Source organism: Eriocheir sinensis, unplaced genomic scaffold (assembly GCF_024679095.1).
Source record: "Eriocheir sinensis breed Jianghai 21 unplaced genomic scaffold, ASM2467909v1 Scaffold1323, whole genome shotgun sequence".
Lineage (NCBI taxonomy): Eukaryota > Metazoa > Arthropoda > Malacostraca > Decapoda > Varunidae > Eriocheir > Eriocheir sinensis.
This window is the reverse complement of record NW_026110655.1, coordinates 1-11,671: the sequence shown is the minus strand read 5'-3', so window position 1 is coordinate 11,671 and position 11,671 is coordinate 1. Positions and strand designations below refer to the sequence as shown.

The following is an 11,671-nucleotide window of genomic DNA, read 5'->3' as shown; positions in this document are numbered from 1 at the left end:
CAGATCACTGATTACGAATATCCAAATTGTTTATATAGCTCGTAAAAGTGTTAGTCAGACTACTCGCAACTGGTGTTCCGTCAACAGCTGCCTCAGGAGTAAGCGTTGTGTTGGCCGCCGCTACATGGAGGGCGTGTGTTGGTTTATGCTTCGCTGCCGGGTCAGAGGAGACACCAGCACCTAATGTCGTCTGACAAAAACACAGACCCGTGCAGATCACATAGGGAGGTACAAGGCAGTCGTTCTTGTTGAGGGTTGGCTGGTGTGGATCCTTAGCTGGACACCCACTGATGGTGCAGAAAGCCTATCACCTTTGTTCGTGTCTGCGCATCAGGGGAGAAGAGAGCATTGGTGGTGGCGTCCATGTTGTAAACACGCGGGCCACCTAGCACAGCGTTTCAGGCAATGCCATCCATTACAGAGTGTTTGTACGACGTCACCGCTCAGGAGATGTCGCAGTCACTGAAGAACCTTGTCGATGCTGAACGAAACTATGTCCCTCGCGCCCTCAATGAAGAATCTCTGCCGGAGATCACAGCCTCGCCGCCTACCGCTACGGACGGTCACTTGCAGTTGTTCTCCTCGGTGTCCTCCATGCAGGTGTGGCACTGCACGTAACAACACCAGTGAAACTTGCAGTTGCAGTGCCATGTGCGTGTGTACTGGTGAGTGTTGTACCCGCGGCCGCAGCACAGCAGGTCACAGCCACCTGGCCCTGATGATGAAGAGGAGCAGTGAAAGTCTGACCGATACTCTGTAACTCTAACTCTGTAACCATCACTTTCTAACGGTGCACTGTGCTGGGAATTTATAAAAAAAGCTCTGCTGGGTCACAATTATTGAGTCGCATTATGTCGAATTTTATTGCATACAGCCCCTAGAAGTTCGGCAGGAAACTAGCAACAACATTGATGATTACGCTAAAAGGTGTGGAGAAACAAACACTGTAAAATGCAAGTAAATTTTGAGGTCGCAGTATATTACCTGACGAAGTTCTGTTGCATTTGCGACCCACGGTGCCCGGCGAACCCACCGCGGGATTCATCTGGCAGTAGTTGGGACTCCTTTCCAAGTACACGAGATGAAACTTGCGGGGCCGTCGAGCTCTTCTCCTGACCCTCTCCAGACGCAGGTGAGGCGTGGATCTTTCGTTGCTGTTCCACCTCACCACTGGCGACATAAGTGGCTTCCTGTAATGCTAGCAATATCAATGTATGTAGGTGGGAGAGTATTATATGTATTATTATTATTGTTATTATTATTATTATTATTATTATTATTATTATTATTATTATTATTATTATTATTATTATTATTATTATTATTATTATTATTATTATTATTATTATTATTATTATTATTATTATTATTATTATTATTATTATTATTATTATTATTATTATTATTATTATTATTATTATTATTATTATTATTATTATTATTATTATTATTATTATTATTATTATTATTATTATTATTATTATTATTATTATTATTACTATTATTATTATTACTATTATTATTATTATTATTATTATTATTATTATTATTATTATTATTATTATTATTATTATTATTATTATTATTATTATTACTATTATTATTATTATTATTATTATTATTATTATTATTATTATTATTATTATTATTATTATTATTATTATTAATATTATTATTATTACTATTATTATTATTATTATTATTATTATTATTATTATTATTATTATTATTATTATTATTATTATTATTATTATTATTATTATTATTATTATTATTATTATTATTATTATTATTATTATTATTATTATTATTATTATTATTATTATTATTATTATTATTATTATTATTATTATTATTATTATTATTATTATTATTACTATTATTATTATTATTATTATTATTATTATTATTATTATTATTATTATTATTATTATTATTATTATTATTATTATTACTATTATTATTATTATTATTATTATTATTATTATTATTATTATTATTATTATTATTATTATTATTATTATTATTATTATTATTATTATTATTATTATTAATATTATTATTATTATTATTATTATTATTATTATTATTATTATTATTATTATTATTATTATTATTATTATTATTATTATTATTATTATTATTATTATTATTATTATTACTATTATTATTATTATTATTATTATTATTATTATTATTATTATTATTATTATTATTATTATTATTATTATTATTATTATTATTATTATTATTATTATTATTATTATTATTACTATTATTATTATTACTATTATTATTATTATTATTATTATTATTATTATTATTATTATTATTATTATTATTATTATTATTATTATTATTACTATTATTATTATTATTATTATTATTATTATTATTATTATTATTATTATTATTATTATTATTATTATTATTATTATTATTATTATTATTATTATTATTATTATTATTATTATTATTACTATTATTATTATTATTAATATTATTATTATTATTATTATTATTATTATTATTATTATTATTATTATTATTATTATTATTACTAGTAGTAGTAGTAGTAGTAGTAGTAGTAGTAGTAGGAGAAGGAGGAGGAGGAGGAGGAGGAAGAGGAGACATGGAAACATGGAAACATGGACGAGCAGGCAGCAGAAAGCCTATGACTCATTGCGGGACTGCCTGCTTTCAGTGATTTAATCAATTCATCAGCCATAGGAGTGGCTTACGGGAAGGATTAAAGCACTTCTGGAGGAGGAGGAGGAGGAGGAGGATAATGATAAGAAGAAGAGGATGAAGAGAAGATGAAGAGGGAGAGGAGGTGAATGGAAGGGGAAGGGGGTGGAGAATACCTTATGCACCGAGACGGACTTGGCCTTCCTGTACTTGTGGAAGAGGTGCTTCCCGATGAAGGTGAAGGGCGGGAGGGTCTTCCAGCAGGTCTTGACGGTGCAGGAGCCCGACACGCCGTGGCACTTGCACTCCGTCCTCATCCCGCTCCGCACCGCCTGGGGGCAAGACGCGGGTTAGTGCTTCACGCCAACATGGGGACACGGCACCCCCTTGGCACCCCTGGAGCTGCACTCCCCCCTTCCCCCACCGCCCCACAGAAAAGGAAGTGTTATCCATTTCGCGATGATTGTAGTAATGAAAAAATGATAATATGCACACACACAATAATAATAATAATAATAATAATAATAATAATAATAATAATAATACGTGTTATTATTATTATTATTATTATTATTATTATTATTATTATTATTATTATTATTATTATTATTATTATTACTGTTATTATTATTATCATTATCTTTATTAGCAGGTGTTGTTATTGGTGGTGGTGGTGATGGCGGTGATGGTTCTGCTGTCGCTGCTGTCCTTGCTTCTGCTACTCTTGTTATACTGATAGAGCAGCCGTCAGGATGAAAGGCAGCTATACAATCGTTCTATTCATAAGCGGGTGCATACGCTATAGCTGCGCGTGCTGCGGTGCTCATCTCTGTACCTTTGGCCTTTTGAGTCTGTGTTAAGTAAGAACCCAATACCCCGGGACACGGGCCAATGTGATATCCGGGATTGCCACAGTTTACCTTCCCCAGGTTTCCCCAGGTACCAATTTATCGACCAGCCCGGAAGGGAGGGTGAACAGCTGGGTGAGCTGCACGCCGACTGCCCGGGCCGGGATTCGAATCCAGGCCCGTGGATTCATAACCAGGCGCGCTGACCACTGCTCCACGGATGCGCATATTATTCTTAGCAGCAATATTAATATGCTCAGAAGGAAAAGTATTAAGAAAATAGTGCTAGAAGCGAGATAACTAAAGTACCTTTAGTAACAATTATTACACTTCTAACGGCCGCATGTGCAAAGGAAAAAATTGGAGAATAGTGGGAGCAGGGACAAGTAGGGCAACAATATGCAAATTTTCTAAGCAAGAACAGTTTCTGGTGAGCATGCACGGAGCCGCCGCTGCCTTGTGGAGGCGGCGCCCCGGACACTAACCCTGCGTCCCGCCCGGTTGTTGTGCAGGTTCATGAGGGCGCGGCCGTCCCCCTCCACCTCGCGGGCGTCCAGGAACTTCCTCGCGAACCTGACCCCGAACCTGCAAGCGGCCGGGAGGAGGAAGGAACAAGGGGCCGATGAGTATGGGGCTGCGTGCGTAACTTGTTGAATCTGTCTCATTATTGTGAGTGTTGGTATATCAGTATTTGGGTGTCCTGTGTATGAAAGTACGCTGTTTGGTGTACATGCACACGTAAGCTTGCTTCATTCTGAATGCCCCGCGTTTATCATCTTTCATATATGTTGTATTGGGGCATGCATTGACAGTAAGTCTGTGATATATATGTCCAGGAGAATGAAGAGTTCAAACAGGACATTCTTAACATGCACCTCTCACCTAATGTCGGCGCTGCAGCCGCCCCATTTCCACCCGGAAGAACTGTACCGCCCTCGCCTGCGGTCGTCACAGCCAAAGGTGGAGATGTTGCCACGGGAGCAGGCGGTCGTGACGCTGTGGGTGACTCCCGCGCTGGTCACCGCGTACGTGTAGGCGGCCTCGCGGCTCCCTGTGGATACCAGTGAGAGGATTGGTGAGGGAGAACAGGTGAGGGCCTTCAGAGGTGCACCATCGCTCACCGCACTGAACTGTTCCTATTTGTCAATAACTAACCTGACATCCATTAATATTTTTGTTTTTTAGAGGCATAGCTGTCATAATTCACAAGAGATTAATACACTAGGAACTTTCCTTTGTTGAGAAAAAAAATGTCAAGGAAGCCTTCAGCCATCCAGGTAACCACAACAAGAAGTCATTGTATATTCTTTTCCGTAGGGCGTAGACCAACACAACTGAGTTACGACAAATCAGATCATGTTCGCTGTTACTTATTTATGAATTCCTGAAAAAAACTAATTAACATCAAGACAATTATTTGATTCCAAGACATTCTTTGCGTGTAATGCGGCGTTCGGAAGAAGCGGGTGAAGGACTGCTGCCCCAGGCCACCGGTGCGGCAATAACCCAGCAATGCCACATTCAAGGGCGGCCTGTCTGCGTGTGTTTGCCTTTTTCGTCATAATCACCGGGCGGCCCCTCGATGGTGATGTCCCGAGGGCTGATGGCGGGAGCAGCAGCACTGAAGAGTTCTGTGGCGTTATGTTTAACGTCTTGTCTCCACGGGATTATATGCCGATACTGACCCACAGTTTGCTGCCTGCACTTTATGTCAGGCATGTATGGCGTCGCAGAATCACAGAAGTCATGTGAGGTATTCTCGTCACAGATTTCATGCGGATACTTGCTGATGGGCCGTTACAACGCCAGAAAACGGGCACACAGATAAAGAAACCCAACCGGTTCTGGCACCAGCGCTACGAGTGATTTATATACAAAATTGTAGGGGACGCGTGGTTGGTGGGGCTGAGGCCGGCCAGGAAGGGGGTGACTGGGCTTGCTGGGGAGGGGGAGGAGGCGGCCTACAGCATGATTGACGGGCGGCCACTTTTGATGCTCACCCAACTAGCTCCTTCAAGGCATGACATTTATTACTAATAAATTTTACTTTCGGTGCAATGATGGCCATGCTGACCACACACTGGCTCCCTCCCCTCCCCTCAGAGATGGGTGTGGCCAGCGCTGGCGGATGTCGAGAGTGAACTCAGAAAGACCCAGTATTTATATATTTTGCATCTTACGAATGCTGTAAAAGTTGTCTGATAATGTGAAAATATACATGAACTTTAGCGTTCATAATTAATGTGTTCAGTTAATGTGCATCTGCCACTGAAAAAGGAGCTGCGCCCCCAGCACAAACTACGCCACCGGGCGGATGGCAGGGCGGGTGTTTTCTTGTCCCCGGCCATACAGGCTTCGTGATGCGACAAATGATCTGGCTCAGTCCGGGGCCCCATCCTGCCCTGCTCAACTCACTCCCCTTGGTTTTGTAAGATAATGTCCGCGGGCAGCGAGCCTCATTGGTGGCTTTTGTGCCAGATTCCTCCGTTAGAAAATGATCATCCAGGAGAATGTACCGTAACTGATTGTTAAGACTGGTGGCACAAAAGACTTTCTTCATTGACTGTCCACAACGCTTTCACAACGAGGGGGTGCAGGCCAGTCCCTGAATAGTGAACATGTCACGCAGTAAATCGGTCTGCAGATCATCTTCGAGAGGAGTTTTGAGCAAGTTGAAAGTTATATGAACACGGACACGTAGTTGGTAAACACTCATAACAAACCTGCTCATCTTGTAGGAAGGTTTACGAGAAGAGTGTTGTTCGGTGAAGAAATATGGCAAGCTGACCATGTCCCGGGGGGATCTTACCAGGCTAATGGACCTTTGAATTGGGTTTTAGAGAACAAAAATGACAATCGGTACAAAACGAGGATTACATGCTATTACGTAAACAAATAGAGCTGAGGGTAAAGAAGGAGATAAGTAGGGGGAACAGGGGCTCAGGCAGGGAGCAGTGAAAGAGACGTGAAAAGGAACGGTGCGCACGTGTTGAGGGGACGAAGCAACCCTTGTGGGGCGCTGTGCTCACCCTTGCCCGGCGGCGGGAGAATAATGGGGACACGGTCGCTGAGAGCCTCTGGGAGCGGGGATGGCTTGCTGATATGTCGCAAGGGTTAATCCCATGCTCAAGTGCGGAGAAAGGCTACATATACCTTCCCCTCCACGACAGCTTAATGGTCAGGGATGCAATGCAGTACGTGCAGCTCGGGCTACTTTAAGAGGTTCATCTGGAGTTTTAGAAGCCCAGAAACATGAATGACTATATCGCCTTACTCTTATATTATGATTATTACATATGATCCTGAGCGACAGAAGTACAAGTAACATCCTGACGAGTGAGAACGAGGGTGTTACTGTCACGGTGCTCGCTTCCATCTTTGTGTTAGTAAGTGCCATACAAGCTGCATAATATCAATCAGTGTCTGAAATGTGTAGTTTAGAAAAGCATGGATGAAACCTCGCCAGCCATTATTAACTGACCCACAAGAACGATGTGGCCGAACGCGCTGCTGCTGGTAGACGCCAGGGAACAGTTCCACCGATGATGCTGGAACTGCCGCTGGCGCTCTCGCAGGCCCGCCCTCGCACCTTCACTGATGGCCACCATGGCACGCGTACAGATGCGGCTCTGGCGGGGCGTGAGGCCGGGCACCCGCGAGCACAGCAGGTGGGCGCCCAGGACCCCCGCTGACGACACCGTCCTGGGGGAAAGGAAAGATGGGGTGAGGGGGAGGCAGATTAAGTATACGTTAGTGTTGGGACGACCTGCAATGCATCATGATGTGAAGCGCCACCACACACGAACTTACGCCACACGACTCTACGCACTATGTCATTGTCCGAACCTTTTCAAACCATGTGTGGGCTACCATGTACTTCCCCAGACCAGCCTTGCGTCCCGATACACCCATGACAAAAACGAGTATGCAGACACTGACATTACTCGTCATCGTCTGGCGCATTGCTACCATCATCCCAACCTCCACATTGCCTGTTTCGGAATATCGACGTCGAGCACGTAGCAACTCACCATTATGGCGAAGATTGAGGGATACATCATACACGCACGTTGCATAACTAAGTCGGTTTCATTCTTTAGCCAGTTCAAAAGTAAGGGATGGACTACACTGCATACTATTTGTGCTGCTTCTCGAGAAAAATAGTAAACACTATTGTTTTCTTTAAAAAAATATCTCAGCTTTAAAGGTCTACAAAGCTACGTGTGCCAGTCTTTCCTCTCCAGGGCCCGGAGTGGCCCAGGGTCACTGGGGTCGCATGGAGAGGCTGCGGTGCCCAATCATGGGTATTAGGATGCCGGACAGATGACCGCCCCGAGGCTGCCGGCGAGTGGAGGGTTGGACTTAATGACCAGGGAAGTTTGGCCTATACTTAGCGGCCGTGAAGCTCTTTGATTGCCGGGGGTGTTGCGCCATCCCTGCGTGTATCGCCGAGGGAGGAGGGAATCTCCGCCACGATTAGCATAACAGAGGAGTCGGTCAAGTGTAAACGCGCCACCTCAGCTGTCTGCTAGCGGCGGTGTACTCGTGTTTTGTATTGCTTTCTGGGGCCGAGTTCCTACAATACTTTTGTTCCCTAACATTAATGTCATCACAATGCTTCTGAAAACACTGTATTACATCACTTACTATTTCCATAAATAAATGGCCGCCATCAAGTATAGCAGAGTGGTAGGGCGACGCCTTGGATGCGCTGCGTCAGCCCTCACTCTTTACAATCCTTCTAGTTCATTTCTCACGTAGTTTTAATTAATTCCAGCCGAATGCTCACAGAACGTGCCTCGTGTGACACACTTGTTAGCTCACTGAACAGCGTCCCTCCTAACTAGCCTTGATATTTTCAGTGAGCCAATTCGTACGCGTGATGTCACTCGTCGCCGTGCAGGGCAGCTCACCGCCAGTGATTGTAAACACTTCCTGTCCAACCTTGAAACTGATATCTACATTCCGCGTTTCTTTAACAGTAGTTTATGCCACTTGATATTTTTGACACCAGTAATGACATACTTTTGGCAGTGTTGTAAAGTGTTTTCCTATTAAAATGGCTCTATTTTTAAGTGATTTGCTGTCGAGTTTACGAAGAAAAGTAAGGTGAATTGAAACCTGCGGCATAGCCAGAATCTTGACTTTAAAGCCCAACGATTGCAAAAAAGTAACAAAATAACTTACAGTTCCAGGTAAGATTAAGATGCAGGAAAAAGGATACAGGAATTATCAAGTTTCGAATCCTGCCGTGGCCGGCCGGCGTGCAACTCACCCAGCTGTTCATTCCACCTTTCGGGATGGTTGATAAATGGGCACCTGGGGAAACCTGGGGAAGCCAAACTGAGATACCTCGGATGTCACGCTGGCTCGTGTCCCGCGGTGATGGGTTCGTAACCACTACAGGCTCAAGGACCAATGCGACGGATATGTATACCGAGGCCGCTCAGCTACACCGGATGTCCCCAAATATACCTTACTTCTATGTAGCCATTTATGCCTGATCTGTACCGAGATGTGTGAATTAATCCGGAATACGTGCTCGCGGCGGTGAAAATCAACTTCAGAGCATAATGATATGTACGAGAAGTGTAAATACTCTTGCTGGGTGTTGTCTTCAGCTTCCCGGGTGTGACGTGAGCCGCGCATCGCAGGGATAGGAGATTGTCAGCTCGTCAGTGCATCTTAAGACTAAATGAATAAAAGTATCAGTGTATCTTTAACTTAGTAACTTACTGTCGAGAGAGAGAGAGAAGAGAGAGAGAGAGCATCCTATCATCATGTACTACCACAAAACCCATTCCTCGTGATCCTCCATGAATTTGTAATGAATTTCTTTTCCTATTTTGGGCAATCCTAGTCACAGGGCGCCTCGTTTGTTTGTTCTCCGTCCCGGGATGGCCTGGCGTAGGGGGGGGCGGTTCGGGGGAGGGGGAGGGGTCGGCGGGGCAGGGCGAGAGTTGGTGTCGGAGGGAGGGTGGAGCTTTGGGTGGACGATGGGTGGAAGTTATTAGTGGGAGGAAGTGGATGCTGTGGACGGGTAGACGTTGGTGAAGGGATGGAGGAAGGGAGAGACTGATAGTGGAAGATGTAAATAAACGTAGGGTGGAGGTTGTTGGTGGAGGGATGGATGGATCGGTGGAAGGTGGTGAAGTGAGAATGATGGTCGAGAAGCTGTAGCGATCGCGTAAAAAAAAAAAAAAAATGAAACCACTGTTATCCAAGAAATCTAGTCCTTGTTATGCCACGCTAGGGCTTCAGGAAAGGCATGCTCAGGTAAAATGTTTTCCGTACATTTCCAGGTAGGCACACGTCTAGGAAGCCAGGGGTACGGACGCCCTCCGCTGCCTCAAGCTACAACTTCCATTAATCAAACTTCTCCTTTTTCAATATTTTTTTCTACTAAATGAAGTTCAACAACTGATGAATAAAACATTTATTCAGTTACTCGTCAGCGTCTTGCACATCGTTTGAACATTAATTGGCTGGTCTGCTGGGCTGTCTGAACAGCCATCCTCAGAAGTACCTCGTCGGTTCATTATTTCAAGCCATCATCGCTTCGCCTGGGCAGAAAAAAAGGGCCTCGCAAACCACGGAGCCTTGGTGTGGAGGCAGCTGTCCACCTATACGCTTTATTATCGTCCGCCTCCTTCCACGTAGGTCATACCAGAAACCGATGTTACTGTTGTGATTTTAACCAATGCATAGGAACATTGATATAGTCCTGATGAAGTTTACATATTTCCTTTTAATATTATTTCATAATTATACTTAATTAAAATTTTCAACTTTCCAGTGGTGTCTTTTCTTATGAGAGCTAACTGGTCTGGTGCGTACAAATTGGTAAACATATCCCACTGCAAGACTCCACTGAACGCACACGACGCCCCAGCACTGCGTAGCGACAGACTATACGTATCAGATCGTCACTTCTACGTACAGACAACTAAACACCATATGGCGGGAAGCACACAGCTCCTGGCATTGTCGGGAGGCTTTCAAATTGGTCAGGAAGATGATACTTGAAATAAAACGCGGTCGCAGTACGAAAAAATGAGCACTGATTTTCTGGACTCCTGCGGCAGGGGCGGCGCGTCACCTGCCCCATACATGTGCTGGGGTGCCAGGGAGGGGCGGCGAGGCCCATAACATCTCACCGCTGAGGCGCCCCGCTGTGACCACCAAATACCTGGACAAATTGTTTCCAGTAGGCCTGTCGGGGGCGCAGTCGGTCATGGGCACAGGCGGTGGTCTCTCTACGCCGGGGCTGGACGACGAGTAATTAGCTCATAATTGCTGCTGATAACGGTAACGAAGCAATTATGACGAGAGGCGTTACCTGCTAAGTGGTCTCTCGCGTACCTCTTGTGATATGATGATAACACCCACACGCACGCACGCACGCATAAGCCCGCACACACACACACACACACACAAAAAAAAAAAAAAAAAAAAAACGCTCCCTTGGTGTTGTGGTTAAATTCTCAGTCTGCCATCACAGTATATCGAGGTTCGAGCCTTTCTCAGGTCGAAAGCTGCTTCTGCTGACAAGGATTGGCTGCTGTCCCCTCCGGAGGAAGGGAGATGAAGGGACTGGTAGGCGAGGTCCCACGTATACTCAAAGGTCAGTTAAATGAGATCAAAGCTCTCTGGGAGGGTATCGATTGGTCTTCAAGAGTCCATCACGTGATCAGACAGTGAGTAAGAAAAACACACACACACACACACACACACACACACACACACACACACACACACACACACACCTCCTCCTCCTCCTCCTACCGCACCAGCGCACTGCATTCCACCACCTCACCTCCCCCCCCCCACCCCAGACCCCCATATCCCTTTCATATTGTACATTTTCCCTTTTTTTTATATATATTTCAAAAGTGTATTTGTAACGTGTATATTTTCAGCTTTACAGCTGCTATCATTTAATAAACCGTTTATTATTATTATTATTATTATTACACACACATACACACACACACCCTCACACGTTCACACACACACACACACACACACACACACACACACACACACACACACACACACACACACACAAATATACTACTTTTAATTGAGTGGTGTATAACAATGCTTAAGAATAACAATGTTTTGGCATAAAACTA

General features: G+C 43.5%; 1 protein-coding gene across 1 annotated transcript; it reads right to left on the bottom strand.

The window, feature by feature from the left end:
- Positions 1 to 549: 549 nt before the first annotated feature.
- LOC126989837 (protein Wnt-7b-like) lies at positions 550 to 9,185 on the bottom strand. Its single transcript, XM_050848459.1, has 8 exons — positions 9,136 to 9,185; positions 8,812 to 8,828; positions 7,018 to 7,302; positions 4,419 to 4,587; positions 4,022 to 4,121; positions 2,865 to 3,020; positions 985 to 1,198; positions 550 to 715 (listed from the first exon to the last, which is right to left on the bottom strand). Exons 1-8 carry the CDS (start codon positions 9,183 to 9,185, stop codon positions 564 to 566), a joined length of 1,143 nt encoding a protein of 380 aa, XP_050704416.1. The 3' UTR covers positions 550 to 563.
- Between the last annotated feature and the right edge of the window lie 2,486 nt (positions 9,186 to 11,671).

What these genes read in the sequence shown, in the direction of transcription:
- LOC126989837 (XM_050848459.1), bottom strand. Translation starts at nt 9,185, where the DNA reads ATGCGCGGCTCACGTCACACCCGGGAAGCTGAAGACAACACCCAGCAA. An exon ending in GGCTGCAGCGCCGACATTAG is followed by an intron (nt 4,122 to 4,418) that starts GTGAGAGGTGCA and finishes GGCCGCTTGCAG; the next exon opens with GTTCGGGGTCAGGTTCGCGA. An exon ending in AGTCCGTCTCGGTGCATAAG is followed by an intron (nt 1,199 to 2,864) that starts GTATTCTCCACC and finishes TGATATTGCTAG; the next exon opens with CATTACAGGAAGCCACTTAT.